The 25,137-nt window shown below is 39.6% G+C and overlaps 1 protein-coding gene across 8 annotated transcripts in view; it reads left to right on the top strand.

Moving 5' to 3' along the window:
* TNRC6A (trinucleotide repeat containing adaptor 6A) overlaps positions 1–25,137 on the top strand; it is a 50,228-nt gene that overhangs the window by 19,872 nt on the left and 5,219 nt on the right. The window contains exons 5-21 of one of the 8 annotated variants that reach the window (XM_048067586.2): positions 2,527–2,862; positions 6,274–6,321; positions 10,184–12,775; positions 13,561–13,725; positions 14,076–14,251; positions 14,445–14,525; positions 15,468–15,519; positions 16,994–17,136; positions 17,486–17,632; positions 17,805–17,942; positions 18,175–18,303; positions 18,412–18,489; positions 18,750–18,960; positions 19,590–19,622; positions 22,303–22,434; positions 24,552–24,710; positions 25,086–25,137. The exon at positions 25,086–25,137 is cut by the window's right edge and continues 89 nt beyond it. In XM_048067586.2, the coding sequence (XP_047923543.1) occupies positions 2,527–2,862; positions 6,274–6,321; positions 10,184–12,775; positions 13,561–13,725; positions 14,076–14,251; positions 14,445–14,525; positions 15,468–15,519; positions 16,994–17,136; positions 17,486–17,632; positions 17,805–17,942; positions 18,175–18,303; positions 18,412–18,489; positions 18,750–18,960; positions 19,590–19,622; positions 22,303–22,434; positions 24,552–24,710; positions 25,086–25,137 (4,672 nt within the window). The remainder of the gene's footprint in view (positions 1–2,526; positions 2,863–6,273; positions 6,322–10,183; positions 12,776–13,560; positions 13,726–14,075; positions 14,252–14,444; positions 14,526–15,467; positions 15,520–16,993; positions 17,137–17,485; positions 17,633–17,804; positions 17,943–18,174; positions 18,304–18,411; positions 18,490–18,749; positions 18,961–19,589; positions 19,623–22,302; positions 22,435–24,551; positions 24,711–25,085) is intronic. The other 7 variants (XM_048067595.2, XM_048067600.2, XM_048067605.2 and 4 more) reach the window with 7 other exon arrangements.

Genomic DNA, 25,137 nt, shown 5'->3' with positions numbered 1-25,137 from the left:
TGTAAAATTGCTATTATTAGTCAAGTAAATTAACTGTGATTGTCTGTTAATAATATTACCTTTCTGCTTTAATGTGGTTCGGAATAAAATACTGTTGTACAGAACAATTTTTATTAAACAAGCAACTTCTTTATAAGACACAAATATTAAGGATTAAAGTGTCTTGGAATTTATTGTGGCACTATTGGAATATTAATCTATTATTTTAATCTTCTGAGAAGTTGTGGACCAGAAAATGTTGGACAGGATAAATTGTGCAGCTTTAAACTTACTCTGTAATACTTGGGGAACCCAAGGCGAAGTAATTTTGTTGCACCTCACAGCACCTCTGATTAATTTCAGTTTGAAATTGACATACAAATATGATCTCTGCCTATCTTAGTTAGTATAATTCTATTATCTGGTAAGATTTTCTATGTAATTTGCTGGTCATAGTACAAAGAAGACCATATTTGCCAAAGAAGCAAATACGCAGAATATGAGAGAAACATAATTTTCTTAAACCGTTTGTGAATTCTTGTTCGTGTTGTAGCTTAGGGGATGGCTTGGCAGAAAGTAGCTTGTTTATTATTTGCACTCTCTTATAGTTGAAAAGTGATTTGATTATCTGAAAGTCCATTGGATTTTGTTATAATAAGCATTTGAAGTAGCATTCGTTAGGAAAATGAAGTATTAATGTTGCTGTGCTGCAGTACTGCCCTAAATACGCTGCTTCCAACTCTGCGTGTGTCACGGAATGTCGTATATAAATTATTTTGCTTTATCTGGGAGGAGTAACTGTATATGAATGAAAGTACTAGGGTAAGAAAAGTGAATCTTTCATTGGCTGTGGTTTAGGGTGTTGTATGTGGCATTAAAAATCTCTTCAAGGCATAGTGTATTTTCCACTTAAGTTGACAGTTTAAAAAAAAAAAGTCTTAAATACAGAGTCCAGAGGGCTAAAAAAAAAAAAAAACCTGTGTCCTTAAGTGGTGCCATTTTTGTTTGACTACTTTATTGACTTGGTAATGGTATGCTGGCTGCAAAAAGTGGGTGGTTTGTGTAGCACTGTCAGCACACCTCAGGAGTAGGCTGAACCGTGCTTTAAACTGCAAAGACCTGTAAAGAACCACAGTAATTAGCAGGAATCAGCTGCAGCAGAAGGCGTATTGGTAGATCAAAAAGCTGAGATCTGGCCAGTAGTTGCACAGAGTGTGGTATGCGAAGAAAACTTTTTTAATTTCAAAGCTTGTAGTAGTACCTAGACCACGGGAATGTGATAGCTGCTTATGTATTGAGCTGTTCGCAGATTCTTAGATATTTACTGAAGTGGCCAAACAACAACAGGAAAAAAAAAGCTGTTATTTTCAGTTCTGCTAGTTATTTTTAAACCAGGAAATGTTGTAAGTAGTAAATGGTAATATGGTTGTTTAAGACTTGTATTTAAAAAAATCAGTTTTAAACATAATTTGTTGTCACACTACGTGCATCTGAAGCACTGTGCAAGGAATCGGAGTTATCATTTTTAAAATACAGGTATCAACTTAAACAGTCAGAATCAGATGCGGCGCTAGCACTTCTTATCAACTCCAGTTTATCTAAGAGCTTTTGAATACCTTCTACTCCCCGCAGTCTGTACATTAAATTGACCTATGTCCTGGCCATTCCTCTCCTTAATTCTGTCCTTCTCCAGCCGGCTGTGAAATAGGAGAGCCGGGGCAGTGCTGGGGGGGGCTGTGGCGTGTGCGGCTGCAGCCGGGCCCTGCTTCCCCCCGACACCCAACTTCTGGTTGGAGTTGGGGTGTTAAGTTGAGGATGTTGTGGTTTTCTCTTTAGTTAGCCTCTGTGTTTGGCGTGTTCGCTCACGGTTGACTTTGGCGAATTGTTCAGCCGTCATCGCGCCGTAAAGCGGGCGTGCTGTCAAAGCTCCGAAAGCCCCTTTGGAGCTGGAGGTGGGCGTTCGGTGTCTTACCAGTGTGGCCATGGAGTCACCGAGCCGTTCACGGCTGCTGCCTGCACCGGTACAGTCCTCTGCTGGCACCAGATCTGACTGGAGGGTATTCCTGTATTTCCCTGCGGAGGTTAGGGTCGCTAAAAGAAGCAAGTCTTAACAGTGCGTTCTGGATGTCCTGTTCACCTCTTGTTCTTTTTGTGAACACTGTCAAGTTTCCCATGAGAGGAAGATTTTTTTAAAAAACTTCAGTATTTTAAAGTAAGGTTTAAATTCCTGAATGATCTGACACAGTGCTGACTTGTCAGAAAAAACACTATAGAAAGCTTGTTAGTAGTAGCACACTTTACCTTTGTCAGAAGTAAGAGCAAGACACGTCTACTTCCAGATCTGTGCTATTGAAGTATTAAAGCTGTATGATTATGGGGTAACATAGTTGTAACTCATTCTCATTAAAACCTCTAATCAGAAAAAAAATATGCCATTACATAACGCATAAATACATCTAAGAATATCTACTTAATCTTCATTTTTTTAAGATATTGTTCTGATGAATAACTTTGTCCAATTTTCTTTTTTTCTGGGGGTGGGGGTAGTGCCAGAACAAACAAAGACAAGTGTAAGCCAGCCTCAGCCTGTCACCTCTAACGGCACTTCCACAGTAACCAGCACTAATAATAATGCCAAGCGGGCCACAGCCAACAATCAGCAGCAGCAGACCTTGCCTCGATACCCTCCTCGTGAAGTACCACCGCGATTTCGACACCAGGAACAGAAACAGCTTCTGAAACGAGGTCAGCAGTTACCAGTTATAGCTGCAAACCTGGGATCTACTCCTAAAGTATTAAACGGCCAGTCAGGAGGCAGCACTGTCACAAATAAACAGCCAGTGGTCAACGGAGAAGTGCCGAACAGCAGCAAAAAACAGCCAGGTGAGGGAGAGGTACCTTGTTTTCCTTTTAATTAAAGTTGAATCGTTTAAATCCAATTATCAATGTGTATATTATTTAAACTTCAAATGCAAGCAATAGCACACTGAGATGTTCTCCTGTGTTGTAGCTTAATATTAAACATTATAGGATGACTTCAGACATCTTCTTGCAGCGTTGTCTGAAACTTAAGTCATCTTAGCTGCCTGTTGCCGCCGATGGTGTACAATTTGAGCTGATGTTGAAGCCAAGGTGATGACTGCTTTATGTCCTGAATTTCCATTCTTTATAATAATAATTGATCCAAATATGGGCTTGGTACAGAAAATGTGTTCAGTTTTGATAAACATCTCAGGGTCCTTCTTATTTCTAGAGCATTCTGAATGGCATCTCAAGACTTATATATATATATATACACATATATATAAAGAACCTCCTCCAGAACATGTCCTCTACTGGTCAAATTGTATGGTAGCAAGTAGTAATTTAAATAAAAGTTCCCGTGTAAACTAATTTTAAAAGTGTAACTCTTTATAGAGCCTATTAAACTTCTCAATTGCATCCAGAGGATTTTTAGTATACTTTCCTCCATTTAACTTCTCTTGTGAACCGCAGCCTGGTATCTAATTAGTTGGATTCCCATTTGTGTATCACATTCTTCCCCGATTTGCTCAATTTTGTGCTAGTGTGGCTGGGCAGTCTTTAGGCTAGGAGATGTCAATATGTTCCTGTGCAGTGATGTATTGAGTGTCTGAGGGGCAGCTGCTTTACTGGCAGTAGTTCTGCTCTTTGAATAATAAGTTAATTATTTGGATAATAGATCTATGTGTGCAACTGGTAACTAAAAGGTTATAAGAGTCTTTTAGGAGAGAGGCAGGCTGGCCGAATTACTTTCCTGTCTTACGGAAGTTGTATTGTATTGTATTATTTGTAGCGTCCTGTCAGTCACTGCGATGGCAGAGCCTTTTTTGATTATGTGCTGTACTCAGGGCATTCCTGTCTGTGCAGGGTGGATTGGTCGGATTTGACAAGTGTAGGGCGGGGAGGCCTATTTCCTTCTGTGCCGTATATCTGTGTGCTTGAAAGTTCTTTCCTCTGCCGTAACAAGGAATAATGTCTGTTGTGGGTGTTTTGAAGGTTAGTTCATTGAGATATGTAGGGAAGATGACTGTGAAGGGAATATTCTGTAATGGTTTCAGAATCTTGTCTAATAAATCGATTGTGAAATAATGTTGAGGTGACCATAGTCCAGCAGCATGCGGGACTACCTTAATGTGTTTTGATGTCTTTGTAACTGAAAGGAAATAGTGTTGTTACTTGCCTTAGCCTTGCTCCTTCTCCACAGTTCCTCTTTTAGCTTTCAACAGCAGCTTCAAGGTACTCTCCTTGTTACCTCAAGTTATAAAAAATCTCATGAAATGGGACACATCCTTAGATCTATTCAATTTGAAAGAACATCCATGTACGGGCCATTTGGGTTAACAGATTTTATACGTTAAGGACATGTCTTATGTCTTTAGGACTTGAGGAAATGGCCTCAGGTTGTGCCAGGGGAGATTCAGGTTGGAAACGAGGAGACACTTCTCAGAAAGAGCGGTCAGGCATTGGGACGGGTTGCCCAGGGAAGTGGGGGCGTCCCTGGGGGCATTCAAGGAAAGGTTGGAGCTGGTGCTTAGGGACGTGGTTTAGTGGGTGACATTGGTGGTAGGGGGATGGTCGGACCAGGTGATCTTGAAGGTCTCTCCCAACCTTAATGATTCTATGATTAACAGTATATCTTTGAAGATGATTAGGTTTATGACTTTTAAAGTATTATTTAATGGATATTCGAATTGATATGTATTTTAGGGCTAAAAGAAATACTGTAGCTTCAAAATGCTAGACTGAATTGCTGAAATCAATAAAGGCTCCAGTTGTTTGTCTGTCATTCTCTGACGCCCTGGGGTAGGATCTCCTGAGTTCCAGCTGTGGTTATAATATCGGGTAGGTGCTTTACAAAAGCCAGGAAACACAAGTACTACTAACTTTACAGCTTGTTTAATGGGCAAAAAAAATACCTCTTTGTACTTCATGTGGACAATCATCTTCAGTGTGAAGCTTATGGAAGGAGATACAGTCTTGTACCAACATGGTTAGTTTAAGAAATCTGCGTAAGTAGCTCTTCACCAGAACATTTTCATACCAAATTCAGGTGTTTGCTTTACTGAAATTTTTCCCCACGTGTAAACTTTACATGAAAGGAAGGTTTTGAATGCTACCTTGGTAGGCTTGATTGCCTTTATGCTTTGTAACACATCTGAATAGCCAGGTGGTTATTCCACAATACGATGATTTATATAGTGAACTAAAATATTTGCTAGCAGTAATTACTTACAAATGCGGGATGTAAGAAAACAAAAGAGAGCCGTCAGGATCCTGGCTTTTGTCCAGTTGCTGAGTTGCTTTGATTCCTTCATTGACATGAGTCACTCTTCCTTTATTCTTATGCATCTTGCAGTTGAGCAGTTGCAACCGGAGACTTTGGAAAAAAAAAAATCTTCATGTAACTTAAGGGGTTTTGGTTTTTTTTTTTTTTTCCATGCTTATTGTAGGAGTAAGGGAAGAGGTGAGCAGTTGGGATTTGGAGTGTGTAGGGATAGAGGATGACTTAATGTAGGAAACGTTGCCTTAAATGTAACAGTTATGATCTACGCCTGTAAAATTTGTGGATATGAAATGTTAAATTTGATTCCATATGCTGCCTGTAGGGCACTTAAAAGGAAGAAGCTATGAAAGTGGTGAATGAAAGTTTGTAATGAACTTGCTTAGGTTAAATTGAAGTTGGGTTGTACTTACTTATTTCTGTTTGCTAAATCAAGTAGCCAAATGATAACCTACAGGTGGAAAAAGTGTACTGTTCAAAGAAGTGATATGAACTTGCTCGAGTTTCAGGGCTTACCTCTGAAATTCTAAATTAATGCAGTTCAAAAACAATGAGTTTTGATTTCAGTGACTATAGATCTTTCCTTTCCTTTATATAAATCAAACTTTTAAAATTAAGGGCATTTTTAATTGGCTAATTAAATGCCAAGTGTATAAAATCTAGCTAGTAGTGGAAATATTTGTTAAAAGCAGCAAAATTGCTGAAAACAAACAACAACAGCAAAAAGAGTAACACTAGGCCTGCCCGTAGGAAGCTGGATTTGCTATCAGTCTCTCCTTCTGCTGTGTTCAGAGCTGTAGGCAAGGTGATTCAGGACTTGCTTGACACTAGTGCTGTTAATAAGATTGAGAGAGAGCTCTCGAGAGGTATTTTTCTGAAAAGGGGGTGCTAATAAATGATTTAAAAGTAATGAGTGGTCTGGGGACTGATCTCAAAAGCCTAGTTTACTTAAGTAACACTCCTGTAATTTTCTTGCTTTTTTTTTTTTGTAGGCATGCCTCCCATTCGGGACTTGGTGAGCCACTCCCCTAACCAGTCAGGTGATGCATAGCTATTTAAATCTCACCTTTTTTCACACTGTGTGTTTGTAGTAGTCACATGTTTCACGCAGTTATGTCTTTGATTTTTTTTTTGATTCTTTGGCTTATGTCTTTCAATAGCATGTGTCGTGCGAATGTCTGACTTTAGTATACTTTGTGTGCCATATCGTATTACACTTAGATAAACATTTTTAATTTTCTGAAATGTCAGAATTCATACCAAAAAAAGTTTGAAGCCTAGACTATGTGGCAGCTTAGCTCTGAAACATTGTCCTTTTTTTTTTTAACCTTTATGCTTACATGTTGAATTGCATCTGGATGTTATTAAAGCGAATAATCTGTGTAAGCTTGAATTTTATATCAGGCTTTTCGCAGCACTGGGGAGGAAATAAGTGATCACAATCCCAGTCTGGGGGCCTTCCGATTTTGAACGCCAAGTTTATGAAGGAGTTGCATGTACCTGGGGCGTAGAGCTGCGTGCCTTGCTTGCTAGATGAGACTGTAAAGTCTCCCACTGCATGTCCAGGTTACCGCAAACACCGCTCCCAAGCGGCGGTGCTCATCTCCTCCCGCCTGCCAAGTTCATCCCCTTTGTGAGCCGGTTCAGCTTTTTGGTGTGATGGCAGGCCCACCTGAGGGTTAATTATTTTCAGTGGGTCAGCGAGTTGCAGCTCGCGGCGGTGCTGCACAGGCGCTGTGCCCAGCGCAGGGAAGGGCCAAAGGCCGCGCTGGCACAGAGGGTGCAGAGCCCATGGTGTCGCAGGGAGAGCCGCCCATCGCGCTGGGTTAGCTGCAGGCTCTCCTGTCCTGCCCCAACGGTTCGGAACCTGTTTCAGAGGCAGGCAGCTACGTCTGCTGATTCTTGGGTTGGAGTACTTTAAAAAGACACAGACAGACTTGGGGACCTTTTTCTGTAGCACAGAGAAGCTGATACCTGGAATTAACAAATACAGTGAGGCAACCCTTTGGTTTTGGTTTTGTCCCTTCATAACAAATGTGCTTTTTAGCTTGTTTACTGAAGTCCATCTTTTTGTAAGGACAAAAACTACAGTATTTGGGAAGGTATAGTATTGACAAACTGTATGTGCCACTATATTCTGTGGCTGGAGAAGGAGAGGGAGCGAGGGAGCAGAATACAGGTATTTCTTAACTTAGGCTCCTCAGTCCTACTGTTTAGTTTAAGTAGTGTGATGGTGTCATCAACTAATTTTTCAGTTTTGAGGTGTTTGGTTTTTTTGTGGTATCTGTCAGATATGAAAAATCAGAAAGAATAGCTTGCTTGGTCAGTATTTGTATATTTTATCTCAGGAGTTTGTGGTTGTGGAGGTTTGAATTAGGAATATTTCTGAACCGTGTCTTGTGAGAAATCACTAATACATACTTGTGTCCAGGAAAAAGATTGTTAGTCAAGGTAGTTTTTATAGGTACTAGGATAAGAGCCTAGATGACTAGAAATTAACAATTATACAGTGTTTGTGTACTGTGCTCGCTAACACTGTGCATTGCATCTAAATTAGTATAATAGAATTTTAATAAATACAAGTTTTCTTTCTATGTATTCTCTTGCTGTGCAAATTAGGGTTTGTTTGCCATTTCACTCTGGCTTGCTTGCCATCTGTATGCTTTCACGCTGTTTTTCATTGATTATGTTATTGGGGTAATGCTTACGTAATCAAGATTTTTGTCTTGTTAGGACAGTTTTTAATACCGTTGCTTCTCTTGTTCATGAGAATGCAGAGAACTCTGCTTATTTTTTTTAAACGTAGGTTAAATGTCATTTTGTAAAATACCGTTGAGAATTTGAAATCTTGGATTTCGTTGGGCAGCTGTTCAGATACTGCTGCGTTTTTAGTGCCACGTTAGTGGGCAGGTTCTAGATTGTGTTCACCTGAACGAATGTCTTCGAGTTCTCCCAAGGATGCTGTATGGTTCTCTTTTCGAGACTATGGAGCTGCCAGTCACTTCTAACCACTGCCGCCCTATTTCTACCTGCCATGGATCTTTTTCCACTTCTCTATTCCAAATTCTTTTTCCAGCATCCTTGTTTCTCGTGCTGTAATTATCACATGAAACTTTTCTGATTGTTTAGACTTGCTTAAGCTTCTCTCATCCTGGATGAGAGAAGTAATTCTCTCATCTGTCTCAAAGTCCTTTTGAGACGAGCACTGAATCAAGATCTCTTTAAAGCTACATCACTTACGCTTTTCTTCAAATCCATCGGTCATGTTTAGATGTGATAAACTGCATCTGCCCATTTGGTGGTGGAGTCAGAGTACAAAGAACTGGCTCATGCCAAATATCTTTACATGCGTGCTGTGTTTTACAGCTGAGCTACTGCCAAAAGTTACATCTTGTATGTTTTAACCTTGAAGTAGGTGGCAGTTGTGACTTTAGTAGAGTAGTTGACGCTCAGTTACTTGTTACTACTTGTATGAAGGGGATTGGTGTACATCAGCATCTGGGGGCTTCAGAAGTTCTTGTGCAGAACTGGCATTCCCTGTAGCAGAAGGGGGGAACTGGAGGCACTGCCAGCTTCCTTTCAGACTTCACGATTAAAATGTTTTTCTAGGAAACACGTGAGGCTTATAAATTAGCATTGTATTTTAAAAGCAGCCAGTCCCTAAACGTTGTATAAACAGCTTTTGAGAAGACTAAGGATGTGTAATTGGGGCATTTCGTTACTGTGAGCTCTGTCTGTCAACACGGACAGGTACAACTTCATAAAGGTATTCAGCTGATGTGACCATAGCCTTTTCCAGTCAGATGTGAGGCATGCGCTATGCAAATCCAGTAATTAAATCAGAATGAATGGGAGCACAAAAACTGTTTTTTTAAGTAAGGGGAAACATTACTGAGAAAAGTAAATATCTTTATTATTAAGAAACAAAACACAATGTTTTAATGGGCAGCCAAATGTGACTTGCTACTGTTCTTTCAGTTCAGGGGAAATACTAAAAAAAAAAAATTGCACTGACAGGTTTTGTATTTGTGTTCTGTTGCCCTCTTCATTACAGTTTTCCCACATGCTTCATTCTCTTATAGTTTCATCTTCTGCTGCATCTGTGTTTTGATTTAACAACTTGGAAAAAAATCTCTTTGATAAAGCTTTAGAAATATGAAATGAAATTTGAAAATTTGCAGCACTTAATTTTATAGTAAATACTTCATGGTGTATGTATTTAACCATGAAAAGTTTGTAAGTGAATTGAGATGTATTTCTTCCTTATTACTGGATGTAATCAGCCTATTAATTGAATAAGAAACAGTAATTCTTACATAAATGAAAATGAAGCAGTAGTTCAGCTACTACACTTAATCTGTGCTTCTGCAGCAGCAGAACTTCAGATTGGTCTTGTGAGTTTTGTGTTTGTTGTGTAAAAGAAGAAAGATAACTTGTATTTAAGAAATCTTATATAACATCTTTTTAATGTTGTGTGTTTCTCCAGCTATTGGCACATAGCATTTGCTAGTGCTAGATCAGTTTAATATCCAGTTCAGATTCCTGCCTTTCAGAATCCCTTTGATTTTAAACATGTATGGTTTTTTTATATGAAATATTTTATGTGGTGATACAGAGTATTAAAAAAAAAACAACACACCTTTCTCTGGGGGAAAAAAAAGAACTGTGTTATTATGCTTTGAGAAAATGCCACTTCACATGGCTAGTGCAAATTGTTCTAGGTTATACGTACGGCAATGTTCTAAGCAGCTGTACTGTAGTTTTCTCTGTAATCTTCAGTAACTAGTGTTAAAATAAGTAAGGTAATTTTTGGCTTAGTATCTTTGTAAGTTTTTGTCTTCTGTTCAATGAAGTAACAATGCTATATTTATAATACTGTTCTTGGACTTTCCTTATCTTTAGATCTGAACCACAGTGGTCTAGGATCCCATTATGAAAATTCTCACTGGGGACCAGTCTCTTCAAACAGTGACTCCAGCACAAACTGGGATAAAGTTATTGTAGACGGCTCTGACAAAGAAGCATGGCCATCAATCACTGGCAGTGACCCAGAGTTGACATCAGAATGTATGGACACTGACTCTGCCTCTAGCTCTGGGTCAGAGAGAAACCTCGTTATAATGGCTTCAGGGAGCACAGGTGGTGAAAATGATGGCATTCGAAATGGCATTGGACATGGTTCTCAAAATAAGTTTGTGGTTGGTAGCAACAGCAATAATGTGGGCAATGGAAGTATTAATGGACCATGGGGTTTATCCCATGGGACCATAATAAGCACATGTCAAGTTTCTGTGGATGCTCCTGACAGCAAATCTGAAAGTAGCAACAATAGAATGAATGCTTGGGGCACCATAAACTCTTCATCAAATGGAGGGTTAAATCCAAGCACTTTGAATTCAAATGGCAACCATGGTGCCTGGCCTGTATTGGAGAACAATGGACATGCCCTGAAAGGGTCTGTAGGGAGTGGTAATTCTGGCACAAATATTCAGTGCAGTACCATAGGTCAGATATCTAACAGTCAGAGTATTAACTCTAAAGTGGGTGGTTCAGCCCATGGTTCCTGGGGAAGCCTTCAGGAAAATTGTGATTCTGAAGTAAATGGTACAAGGAAGGTTTCATTCAGTGGGCAACCTCAAAACCTTAACACTGAAATGAATGGACCAAATAACACTACTAACTTTATGACCTCTAGTTTACCAAACTCTGCTGGTTCAGTGCAGATTAACGAACTGCCTAATAATACAGGGCATGGGGCCTGGCGTGTGAGCACAATGAATCATTCTCAGATTCAGGCCTCTCCAGTTACAAATGGCACTTCCATTTCTCACCTTAGCAATGGTGAGGCGAAAAATGGTGGATCTTATGGTACTACATGGGGTGCCTATGGTTCTAATTACTCTGGAGACAAATGTTCAGGCCCGAACAGCCAAGCTAATGGTGACACTGTGAATGCAACTCTAATGCAGTCGGGCATTAGTGGGCCTGGCAGCACTAACTTTCAAATCAATGGGAATAAAGGAGGAGGGGTGTGGGAAGCAGGGACAGTCAACTCCCAGAATATGCCATGGGGAAGTGGAAATGGTGCAAGTGCTGGCGGAAGTAGAAGAGGATGGGGCAACCCTGCACAAAACACTGGCACTAACATTTCAAATGGTGAATGGAGTAAACTGCCTAGTAATCAGCATTCCAATGAAAGTGTAAATGGAAATACCAGGAAGTTTACAAATGGATGGAAATCTACTGAAGAGGATGACCTTAACAGCCAGAGTTCTGCTGTGTCTCAGATAACTGAGCAGAACAGCTCATGGGCCAAAACAGGTACGGGGGACAGTGAAGGTAGTACAGAGAGCACTGGATGCCATGAAGACAGAGTTACTACAGAAGGACAGAATCGAGAGAGAAGAAAAGTTGACCAGCATGCATTACTCCAAAGTATAGTGAACAGAACTGACTTAGATCCGCGTGTCCTTTCCAACTCTGGTTGGGGACAGACTCCAATCAAACAGAACACTGCCTGGGATACCGAAACATCACCAAGAGGTGAAAGAAAAACTGACAATGGGACAGAGGCCTGGGGAGGCTCTGTGACACAGACTTCCAGCTCAGGGGGGTGTGTGGATAGACCTAGCCCTAATAATAATGATACCTCATCTGTATCAGGGTGGGGAGATCCAAAGTCTGCTACAAGGTGGGGAGACTCCAAAGGGTCAAATAGCCAAGGGGGGTGGGAAGAGGATTCTGCTGCTACAGTAATGGTCAAGAGCAATCAATCATGGGGAAGTGGCAAAGAAGAAAAGTCATCGTGGAATGACACACAGAAGATCAAACAGGGATGGGTCGATGGGCAAAAGGCCAGCCAGGGTTGGGCAGTTTCTGCCAGTGATGGCTGGGGTGAAAATTCAAGAGGTAACCATTGGGGCGAGGCTAAGAAATCTAGTTCAGGAGGAGGTAGCGACAGTGACAGATCAGTATCTGGTTGGAATGAGCCAGGTAAATCAAATTCTGTTACTTGGGGAGGTAGTAATACAAACCCGAATAATTCTTCAGGATGGGATGAGCCTGCAAAGTCTAATCAGAACCAGGGCTGGGGAGACCCTCCTAAATCCAGTCAGCCTCAAGGTTGGGGGGATTCGTCAAAGCCAGTCAACTCTCCGGAATGGAACAAACAAGATGTTGGATCTTGGGGAGCGCCATCTGCCACCAGTAAACCACCGGGGTCAGGCTGGCTGGGTGGACCGATGCCAGCCCCAGCAAAGGAGGAGGAACCCACTGGCTGGGAGGAGCCATCCCCTGAATCAATACGCCGCAAAATGGAAATTGATGATGGAACTTCTGCTTGGGGTGATCCAAGCAAATACAACTACAAAAATGTGAATATGTGGAATAAAAATGTCCCAAACAGTAGCAGCAGTTCAGACCAGCAAGCACAGGTACATCAGCAGCTACTGTCTTCAAGTGCCATGTCTAGCAAGGAGAGCAGTTCGGGTTCTGGTAAGACTTGGTTTTACGCAAATTTGTATTTTCATTTAATTGTAAAACAATTCTCTTGTTCTTGTTTCATATAACAATACTTCAGTTTCAGAGTGGAAAGGGGAAAGTGGCAATGGAAGTACCTTTTTATTTTTTATCTTTTTGTGTGCATTTTTTTTAAACATTTGATAACTTCATACAAATCAGAAGTTCTGTTCTCATTTTAAATAGCTTGAGTAACAAAGGCTAAACAGCTCCGCTGGAATTCTGTGGAGTGGGAACACGGAAAATGTTAAAAATAGTATTTGAGGAATGAAAGTTTTCTTCATTTAATTCTAAGACTTAATTTTGCCAAAGAATCAAAAAAAAAAGTTGAGCTACTACAAGGCAGAATGAAGGATGGTTGTGTTATATGAACTCAAGATCAGGCTTTGCAATCTTGTAGTATTGAGGACAGTAAATAATACTTGTAGATGAGTTTGTGTGGTATATGCAAAGTGTTTTGTGCTGTCTTTTTCAACTGCAAAGAGGAATAACTTAAATATAAGGGGCAGATCATAGGAACTTAGTATCTTAGAAATTTCCATTATCAGAATGAAATTATTTACATACGGAATTTGTATTTTTGCATATTTTACGGAACAGCTTACAGTTGTAATAATTACCTTCATGCAAAATGTAAATGTGTATTAATATGCTTTTTATTGTATGCTATGGGTCTAGAAAAGGCAAAGCACGTGATTCTTTTAAGTGGCTTTTAAAGTCCTGTTAAAAAACATGCCAGTAACTCATACTGCTTTGAAAAGGTTGGGGAGAGCCTTCTACTCCAGCCACTACTGTAGATAATGGAACTTCAGCGTGGGGTAAGCCCATGGATACTGGTACTAGCTGGGGAGAACCCATCAGCGATGCAGGAGGCACCTCTGGCTGGGGAAACGCTTCTCTTGGTCAACAGGCTTCAAACAAACCTGGTGAGTGCTTTTTGCACCATCTTTGAATAAAGATACTAAAGGTGAAATAGCTATCTAAAAGCTTTACTTTTTTGAAGGTTTCTGTCTTGAAGTAAATGTAAAGCTAACTTCTCTCTGCGTTAAGGGCAGCTGATTAATACTGATGCCAATATCCTCATGGTGCGTTTTTGTCACAGCAGCTGCTCGTTGGTGGTGTTTCTTTCCTTCACCACCAGACTGTTGTTGATCTGAAGCTTGTCAGGGTTAAATAATAACTGCTTCACTTTTAGTTTCTGTTCTTAGTAGCTGATTTGCATGGAGACCTTTGTTTTGTTTGAAATGTTAATGTTTTGGGTTTTTTTCACAACAAGGGCCTAAATCTATGCAAGATAGTTGGTGTGGAGATGATATGCCATTGACTGGCAGTCGTCAGACCAGCTGGGAGGAAGAAGAGGATGTAGAGATTGGAATGTGGAACAGCAGTTCTTCACAAGAAGCTAACCCATCTTTAAATTGGCCACCATATATGAAAAAAATGCCCACAAAGGTAATTATGACTTCCCATAGAAGGTAGTTAAGGCTTTTGCATTGTTGTCATTTATAAAAGCTAAGAACAGATTGCTGCACTGGGTGGTGTACCATTAAGCTTTAATCTTCATTCGTAACATTTTGTGGTTTAATTTAAGCAGTAGGGGGTAAACAATATCTGAGTATCACAGGAATTCCTTTCTGTTTTTAAGGGAATAATGAAAGGTGGAAATAAGCAAGATGAAACATGGATCAATCCATTCATTAAGCAATTCACAAATCTTAGTTTTTCAGTAAGTATTATACCTTTCCCATCTGTAACGCTGTCTTAGAGTGTTAGTTATAATGCACAAAAATGAAAATGCTTAATTGTCTAATGTTCTCTTTCATAGTATTTTTCTTTTACGTCTGTTCATCTTCCCTATCACCCATCCCTCAGTAAGGAAGGATGTAAATTTGCACCCTCAGTAAGTTTGCAGGCGACACCAAGTTGGGGAGAAGTGTCGACCTGCTGGAGGGTAGGGAGGCCCTGCACAGGGACCTGGACAGGATGCATCGATGGGCAGAGGCCAATGCGATGAGGTTCAGCATGGCTCAGTGCCGGGTCCTGCACTTTAGTCACAACAACCCCATGCAGTGCTATCCATTTCGGGCAGAGGATCTGGGGGTGCTGGTTGATGTTTGCCTGAACGTGAGCCAGCAGGGTGCCCAGGTGGCCAAGAAGGCCAACGGCATCCTGGCTTGTATCGGGAATAGTGCAGCCAGCAGGAGCAGGGAGGTGATCGTCCCCCTGGGCTCTGCTCTGGTTAGGCTGCACCTCGAGTGCTGTGTTCAGCTTTGGGCCCCTCACTACAAGAGGGTATGGTAAGGGGCATGGTTGGACCAGGTGATCTTGGAGGTCTCCTCCAACCTTAATGATTCTGTGATCCCCTTTTCCTTTTTACGTTCTCAACATAGAAAGACCTATTTACCGATGAAAGGCGATGTTGTAAACACTACCCAGGTATTCATCCAGTAGTCTGTTGTTTTTACGTACTGTTACATGTGTATTTTGGTAAAGATACCTGTTTTCAATGGGTAACAAATAAAGGGAGAAAATGCGTTTTAAATAGTCTAATTTACCTTGATGTCTTTTTTTCTTGCAGGTTTGAATTGAAATAATATATATGAATCTCTTTATTTTAGCTTTTAAAAAGATTATTATTAAATAATTATGATTCATTTTATTACTTCAGAGAGAATCACCAGAAGAAACCATACAGAGCAATAAGATGGACATGTCTGGAGGTAAGAAAGGGAAAACCTAGCTAGGTTTTATAGCTTTCCATTCCAGTCTCTTTTAGTTTAAGTAATTCTGTAAATTGCTATATTTATAGTAATTTCCTTTATATATGTGTGTGTGCATAAATAAAGAATTTCCTTAAAGAAAAAGAATGCCCTTGTAGAGAAAAAATAATAATTGTGCATATACTGCTACATACCTGAATTACCTGATTGCTACAGTAATGTTCATCCATAAATCAAGCTAAGCTTGATAAAATCAAGCTTAAATCATCCATAATGTTCATCCATATCATCCGTATGGATATACATCCGTAATGTTCATCCATAAATCAAGCTAAGCTACATACTGAGCTGGCATGAAAGAATGTTTTCGTGGTGTGGGTTTTTTTTTAACATAAGTATCTAGACTGCTGTCTGACCAACTTCACTAAAATATGAACAGAAATGTTCTGAATACCACACTCATTGTGGTTTGTTCTTGGAAACACATTTTCAGTTCTAAGAAATAAATTAATACTGAACAGTTATTTAAGATACATTTCTACTTGAATGCAAAATCACTTGAGCAGTTTTTATTTGGAACTGTTTGCCATTATGATTCCTCTAGCAAATAAAAATATATTTAGCACCTTTACAACAATATATGATAGAATATTTAATGGAAAGTGATTGTGGCACTGACTTCATTGTAGTTGCACTTTTTTAAATTCTAGTTTAAAATTGGGTATTTTCACAGTCTATATTATGCAAATAACCTGTTCTTTGCATTTTAGATTTAAATATTAATAGAAAAACTCATGTTTAAATTATTTCAATTTTTAAATTTGAATTTAAAACATCAGTTGGGAAAGTAATTCTCTTGCATTGCTTGCAGTAAAGTATTAAAGACTGCTTAACTACTGCTTATATTTTGATCTTCTAACTTGCCTAGTGGCGTTAACAATGGAAGATAAATTTTACAATTAGCTTTTAATAAAAACAAATATTTTAAAATTTCGTTTTCAGCTAAATAAGATTTTTGGTGGTAGTGATTTCCCCCCACCCACCCAATAACTGAATCAAATTAAAAGGCCTCTGAAATCTTATAAAAATGGGGGAGGTAAGATAAAGATACAACTTCAAAGCCAATACAGTGCTTGGTGCTGCTTTTTTTTGGTGCCATTAACACTTGGAAACTTAATTATACTTGTCTTGTTTTTTAAGAGCAAACTGAGAATAGTATTTTTTGTGAAGCCTAGCAAAATATGTTGACACTTTGCTCATTCCAAGTTTTGAGTTGTCTGTAGCTGTTGATTCATAGTGTTTCCTTTCCTTGTAAGCAAAGCCCAGACAGCTTAAAGCTAAATTGATGCTTTCTTTTATTAGTATCTAGCTTGAAAGCAGTATTCGATATTTCATAAGCATAAACCTATTCTAGTTTATCTGGAAAACTGAATAATCCTTCAATGTCATCACCATAAGTCTCACCTTTTCTTAGGGATATTGCAAGATAAGAGAATGGAGATGGATAAGCATGGCCTCAATGTTGGAGATTACAATCGTGTGGTTGGAAAAGGCCCCGGTTCTCGTCCTCAGATTTCCAAAGAGTCTTCCATGGATCGCGGTCCTTACTTTGATAAGGTTAGTAGGTGTCTTACTGGGGAACATTCTTAACTTCTTTGACTCAGCATTCTAAGTAATTATTTGTGTGCTCCTTAGCTTTCTGCATTTAGTGGAGAGAAAACTTAGTGCCTTCTTGTTGATCCATAGGATATGTTTTGTTCTTTTTTAACTTACTGATATATAATACTAAGCACTTTCTGTAGCTCATTTGCAGTGCAAATAACTAACCTGATCTCTTTTGTTTTCTGCCTATTTCCTGCTGATGCTGGACTGTCATGTGACTCTTCCCTTCTGTTCCTGGCAATGGTTTCTCCCTTCTGCTTGCTTGCTGGCTGGTTGTTGCGCATCGGTTTGTCTGTCCAATCAGGATGGCATTGTAGCAGACGAGTCCCAAAACATGCAGTTTATGTCCAATCAAAACATGAAGCTTCCCCCTTCAAATAGTGCACTACCTAACCAAGCCCTTGGCTCCCTAGCAGGGCTGGGTATGCAAAACTTGAATTCTGTTAGACAGGTAAGGCTGTGTGCATATCCTTGGCATGTTACTTGACAGCATTTAATACCTTTTATTATTTGTCCTAGCTACTAATGTGATTGATATGTTTTTAACTTCTAATTCAAATGTATAGGGGTGGGATAAGTAGCAGAAGTATTTCGTTGTCACTAACCATCTGTCTTTTCCCCAGAATGGCAATCCCAGTATGTTTGGTGTTGGTAATATAGCAGCACAGCCCAGGAGCATGCAGCAGCCTCCAGCACAACCTCTTAATTCATCTCAGCCTAATCCACGTGCTCAAGTGCCTCCTCCATTACTATCCCCTCAGGTAATTGAGTACATAAAACTTTCTATGTATAAACTACCAAAATGCTGCTTCAGAAAAAAATTTCCATTTATCAGTGTTGCTGGTATTTATTCTGTAAATATTTGAAAGCTACTTTGGCCTAATTAGTGTTTCAAAAAGAGGCAACTGTTAATCAGATATTATAATGTTCTACACCTTGTATAAGTACTTGCACATGTTAGTCAGTCGCTCTTTGTACTGGTCCATTCTGCAGGTTCCAGTATCATTACTGAAGTATGCACCAAACAACGGTGGCCTGAGCCCACTTTTTGGCCCACAACAGGTAGCCATGTTGAATCAACTGTCCCAGTTAAACCAGCTTTCTCAGATCTCCCAGTTACAGGTAAGCTAAGAAGGTAGATGCTCTGTGTTCTGTTTGAAACTATAAGTAGAAACTTCTCAGATATAATTTTTTCTAAAAAAACAACAACACCAAAACACTGTCTCCTAGCGGTTGTTGGCTCAGCAGCAAAAAGCGCAGAATCAAAGAAGCATGCCTTCTGGTGGTCGTCAACAGCAGGAGCAGCAGGTAAATACATTTATTATTAACTTTTCAAATAATCTTTAAAAACTGTTGTTCATCCTAAGCTGTATTTTTTGTTACAAGCTATATAAAAAAAGTGTGCAAGAATGAATAGGATTTTAACAACCATTAAAAGAATACACTTTAGCTTAATGCTGGATATTTGTTGTGCTAAGATGCACAGAACAGAAATGCATTTCATTATCTTTCTTTAAATGTGGAAAAGCTTTTGACTACTTATATTGTAACTGCTTTGTTTTTTTAAGGGTCGATCTCTTAGTATGCAGCAACAGATGATGCAACAGTCCCGTCAGCTTGATCCAAACCTGTTAATGAAGCAGCAAACTCCGCCGTCTCAACAGCAGTCACTCCATCAACCCACCATGAAATCTTTCCTTGAGAATGTCATACCCCATACTACTCCTGAGCTACAGAAAGGGCCATCACCAATAAATTCATTCAGCAGCTTCCCTATAGGTGGGTTTCTCCATGCTAATTTCATACAGTCAGTCAGTGCTTTTGTGACACAGGACACAGCCTTTCTTTTAACTTTGCCTGGAGTCTTCTTCATCTGAAAACAATAGCGGTTGCAATCCTGTTAGTATTTTCCATTTTAACAATAGTAGTAATTCTTTATGGGACTCATCCAAGTTACCTTTGTTCACCAAGTATCTTTTTTCACAAGTACACTCATTCCCAGAAATTGTCTCTTTTAGTGCAAAATGTTTTATGTTCTTATAGAATGCCTGTCTGCTTTTGTTTCTTTCTTATTCTATGGGTCCCAAAGATGACCTAGTCCTTTTGTAACTGCAACTCCTAAGGACTAAGCTAAAGGACTTTTAGACTAAGTGGAAGCGCTACAAAGAATCTGTTGAAGTGGTCTCATTTCTTTGAATTTTAAGAAAGTCTTAAATTAATCTGGAATTGCATAGGTAGAAAAAATGTTAATTTACCTTCTAGTGCTTTTGAACAGAAGAGAAGGCTTTTAGCATTTTTACGCTAAAATGCTCTGCATTTTTAAAGAATGGTTGTGTCTCATTTCAGGCGAAATGTCTGGAAACTTGTAAATACAAATATCTCCTGTTTCTTTCTCCCTACATTTCCAGGCTTCTGTCCAATTTCTACTTCAGAAATTCCAGGCTTGTATATTTTCTCCTTATTTTAGGTCCCTTTTTAATGCTATCTTATACTTAGTATAAGTGTATACCATTTGCCCCTATTTTTTCCTCCTTTTCAGTTTGCTTTTCTTCTACGATCTTCTAATCCTTTCAGTTCTGTTGGGCTGACTTCCTCTGCATTCTCATTGCCCTTTGTAGAAAAGTTTATTAGAGACTGCTGCTGAAATCCTTGTGCTTATAGGTGGTGGTACGGAGCCGGTGGGTCGGTGCAAGCCATGCTGTTGCATTGCATGTGGCACACTGGAATCTTGCTTGTGGCCAGTCTTAAGTCCAGGCTGTTGCTTAACGGTTGCTGCTGCTGATTGGCATCAAGATCTCTCTACTGCTTTTATTCAAAGTGCAAGGCATAAACATGAAGTTTGCTTAGCTATTAGAGGCGCTTTTAGTTCTAACAAAAGGAATATTTAACTTTCTTGTCAGACTTCTTACTGAGCATTTGCATCCTGTCTCTATTAGATTCCTGTTGTTTCAATTAGAGATATTATTTCTTGGTTTGAAATGTCTTAAAATATTGTTAAGCAGCTTTTTTCTCACCTTAATTATTGCTACATTCCAAGAACCATCAGTATATGTAAGAATGCTTTGGGATCCTTTTGGCGTAGCACTGTATAGTTGTATAACCAAGTGGAGCCACACAGTCCTCAAATAAAAGGCTTAAGGGTAGAAATAACAGGTTCCTGGAATTTCTTCACCCTTCTGTGAAAAATTGAGCAAAGACGAGTATTGGTATCATCCTCCAAGTGCATATAGTAGTGCAGTCATGTGAGAAGGAGCTGGATTTGCCAAGTTGTCTTCTTGAAAATCTCACGGGTATATTATTTTCTCCGTGTCCTAACGTTAGCATCAGGAGACCCAGCCATGAAAGCAGGGACGTCCTGTTTGCTTTCTAGGTAACCAAATTTGTCAAGATTCTCTAGATATTTGTTCATCGGAAGCAGAGATTTGGGGCAGTTGTTTGTGTGTTCTTTCTCTCCAGTTAACCAGTGCTGCAGTCACATCCTAATTCATTTACAGAATTTAAGAATCTTGGGTATTAAAAAGTACCATGTGGTACTGCCAAATGGTAAAGATAGCTGAGGAATATAAAGTCTTCCACAATCAGGTATGAAAAATGGCTTCTGGGAAGACTGTTTGAATTAGAGATTATGTCCAGGTACTGATGTTCATAGCTCAGTGCAGATTTCAAATATGGAGCTATGGCCATGGATCTGTGCTTATCAAGGGGCTGGAATTAACCTTATCAGCTAGATGTGCCTATTTGCCAGCTTGCGATCCTTCTAGTCTTTTTAGAGGTCTTCTGCAAGCTTCTTTGGAGTTGATAGAAAGGTTATTGTGCATGGGTTACTGTACTGACAACAGAGGGAGAGGTGTTAGAAATCAGAGTGATTGGACTTCTCACCCCATTTCAGCAATTAGTAGTTGTTCCATTTATTTTCAAGGCCAGATTGGATGGGGCTTGGAAGGTGGAAGGTGTCCCTGCCCCTGTGAGGGGTTGAAAATAGATGATCTTTAAGGTACCTTGAACCCAAACCATTCAGTGATTCTATGATACTTCCTAAAACTTGGCATCAACATCCCCTCGTTCTTTGAGGGAGGAAGCTTCTGTATGATAGTGCCTTTTGATTCGGGAACAGAATTAAGCACCAGTTTCCAGTTCTGAATAAAGTTATTTCTAGTAAAGATGTCAGAAATTCCCTGTGTCTCTTGCTCAAAGTTAAAATGTCATGCCTTATTTTCAGAAATTAAGTAAATAGATCTGAAGGGTTGGAAATGTAACCAGCTGTGATTTGTGAATTAGGAATTTTTACAGACCTGGCAATCCCTAATTGGTAACAGAGTGCAGGCATGTCACAGTCCAAAGCGAGGGTGTGTTCAAGCCCCAGATAGTTGATTCTCACAGATATTTGGACTGCTTTAGGTTGGCAACAATTATGTTGATTCTCTCGTCGATAAATGTTTTGAAATACAGACAACAGCTTAGAAAAGGTAAAGCCAAGTTGTATTTTTCTCTTAGTGAGGTTTTAATACTCAGTGCAAACAGGATAAATAAATGGCGCTGGGAGGCGGTTGTATTACTTGTGAATCTCTGTGCAAAGTGCTTATGCATCTGTGTTCAGTGTGGTTCAGAAGCTGCTGAGGTATCCTGTTGAACAGCCTGAATAAGAATGGGATGAGATTTTTAACTGCCAATAAATGCCAATACCTAAGTTTTGCAGAACAGGGATGAATACAGACATACCCTCCTGCTGGGAGAGAGGTGTCTGTTATTACTGAGCACAGTTCTCCAAGGTACAGTACTTTCACTTTGTACAGATGAGTTGAATTGTTAGACTGATGCTAGACTGGTATTAGAAATGCCGCATTTTTAAGATGTTTATATTTTTTTCTTCAATGGCTTCTTCCACTGATGTGTTTTTGCATGAAGACATCAACTGAGAACTTCAGAGTGCTTTGCATTGCTTAGCTTAAGCTTCTGTCTATAGTAAGTTCACTGTATTAAGTGCTATAATGTTTCTCAAACAGACTTAGAAGCATGAAATAACCATAGTAATATGCTCTTAAATGTTGATTAGGACAATAGTGGTAATTGGTGGAAAAAAGGCGTTTTGTCTGTCTGTCATAAGCTATATTTGTTTTTTAGGAATGAACTCAAACTTGAATGTAAACATGGATATGAGCAGTATTAAAGAGCCACAATCTCGGTTGAGGAAATGGACTACAGTAGACAGCATTTCTGTGAACACATCGTTAGATCAAAACTCCAGCAAACATGGTATGTTAAATATGTCATTAAATAGCATCTGACACAATGCACCAGACTTTAATGTTCTCTGTTTGCATATTTACACTTGCAGTTGTAATATTTGTGTTGCTTGCAGGTGTCAATTTGTATTGCATTGTCTCTGACAACCTTGCTGCTTGTCTTCTACAGCAGCCCATAGCTTTCTTGAATGTTTTTACTTACAGAAGTGATGTTGTGGTGAGACTAGTAGAAACACTCTGGAGGATTCATGTTGAAGACTAAGAAGTGTGAATATTGCTACTAGGCTTACATTAATCTGGATTGAAAAGCTTCATATATTTTTAAAACAAAAGCTTTAGATATTCTAGCTACAACACAACCCCCAGCCCCACTGTGCTGGTCTTAAGGTGTTTTATGGTAATTTAATTCTGTGTGCACACATTCTGCTAATTTCTGATACCTTTTAATTATAGATCTTAGTAATTAATGTATTTGCATCCCTAAAATGGGGAGAATGTAGAGGGAATAGAATAGTACCATCGGTGTACTTTGTTTTTAGAGGAGGCAGATATGGTTGCTTTATATTTCATTCCAGTGATCAGGATTCATATGACGTTTCAACTGTTTCAGTTGCTTGACATTTCATCCAGTTAAAATTTGAGTCTGTAGCACAAGGGTTCTGTGTCTAAAGATAGTTGTAAAATGTCTCTAGTCTCCTATTACCATTTAGTCCTCAGATTGTTTGGATATTTTTAGAATCGTCAGCTGTTCTAATGCTGTGACATGGCTGCCTTAAACATCTAGTGGAGACATCCTGCTACTGCACTTGCTTGCTCTAAACTTCATCTGATTGTTACCCACAGGGGTCACAAGTGTTGATGCTGTTCAGAAAACATTACCTACAGCTACAGCAATGTTACAAATTTGATCATTTGAACTCTATGTGGTACTGAAGCACTAGTAAAAGTTATTAGATGGCAAAGAGAAAGATATTCTACAGTTCTGGAGGAATATGTAACTTTTAAACTTCTCCTTGTGGTATTTGCATAAAATCAAGCTGATTGTGTATAGCTGTAGTGCTCAGCTGCCGGCCGGGTTAAACCGCCGCTCGGCCGTTCGCTCTCCCTCCTCCAGCCCTGTGGGACGGGGGAGAGAATCGGAAAAAAGTGAAATGAAAGCTTGTGGATTGAGATAGACAGTTCATTAGGAAAGAAAAGAAAATAAAAATAATAATAGTGACAATAGTAGTACTGCTAATGATGTGTACAAAACACATGTGACGCACGGTGCAATTGCTCACCACCCGCTGAGCAGTGCCCACCCTATCCCCGAGCAGGGGTGTGCCCCCCGCGGCCAGCCACCCCACATTAATCGTTCAGCATGACGCCATATGGGGTGGAATACCCATTTGGGACGGAATACCCCGTTGGCCAGTTTGGGTCAGCTGTCCTGGGTCTGTCCCCTGCCGGCTCCTGCTGCACCCCCAGCCTGCCCGCTGGCAGGACAGAGCGAGAGGCTGAAAAGTCCTTGGCCTGGTGTAAGCACTGCTCTGCAACAATTAAAACATCAGCGTGGTATCAACGTTATTCTCATCCTAAATGCAAAGCACAGCACCACAGCAGTTACTAGGAGGAAAACTAACTCTATCCTAGCCAAAACCAGGGCAGTAGTGCTTTCGTTTCTTGCTCTGAAACTGTTGTTTTTTTTCTTTTCCTACCAGAAATATGAGTAGAATTTACAGAGCTTTGCAGTACCTAAAGGTCTTAAAGGTTTTGTAGCTACTTCTTCCAAGAGCCTTCCCACCGTGAAATGTATTTACGTGTTATCCAGCTGGGGTCTCACAGAATGGTCTTACCCTCTTGAATAAATCTTTTAGTTAAATGTAATAAGTATACTACTCTAATGAGAGGATTTCATGGGCTTGTATTCTTAGGGTTTTCTCCTGAGGTATCCAGGGACCTTTCATTTTAGACTATATACACCTCTATGACTTCTTGTGTAGCTTCTCATCATAAGAGGATAGTGTATTCTGCTATGTATTTTACAAATGCTTTACATGGGCATATTTTTACTTTTATATATATAATTACAATTTATATACAAAATTGTCTATAGAAAATATTTGACTTTTTTATTTTTATTATTAGGTGCTATTTCAAGTGGTTTTAGGCTGGAAGAGTCTCCGTTTGTTCCATATGACTTTATGAACAGCAGTAATTCACCAGCCAGTCCTCCTGGATCTATTGGGGATGGCTGGCCCCGTGCCAAATCGCCTAATGGCTCTAGCAGTGTTAACTGGCCACCAGGTACGCACCACCACCGCTTACTGTTCTCATGGTTCTTACTCTTCAGCAGTGTTTCTTCTGGGTTCCTTGGTCATTACATGTGGATGGGCAGGGAAACAACCTGCAAAAAACATTTAGGATGTGTTTTTATCAGAAAGAAATAGAAAGCAGTAGTTTTATTGTGCAAAGTAGCGTGTCTCCATGCTTTAGAATTTTACCCTGGTGAGATGGGACCAAAAAAAAAAAACAGAAATGAAGACAGTGAGGACTCAAGTAAATTAAATACTTAAACGATTTAGTATTTTAAGACATCTCTTAAGAGAAGTATTGCTTAGACAACTATTTTGTGTTGTTGTTTGTTTAAAAAAAAAAACTTCTCTGAATCTCTATTCCTAGAATTTCGTCCTGGTGAGCCATGGAAAGGTTATCCAAACATCGACCCTGAAAC

The sequence above is a fragment of the Anser cygnoides genome, chromosome 15 (genome assembly GCF_040182565.1).
Source record: "Anser cygnoides isolate HZ-2024a breed goose chromosome 15, Taihu_goose_T2T_genome, whole genome shotgun sequence".
In the NCBI taxonomy this organism is placed as follows: Eukaryota; Metazoa; Chordata; class Aves; order Anseriformes; family Anatidae; genus Anser; species Anser cygnoides.
This window is presented reverse-complemented; position numbering and strand designations above follow the sequence as displayed.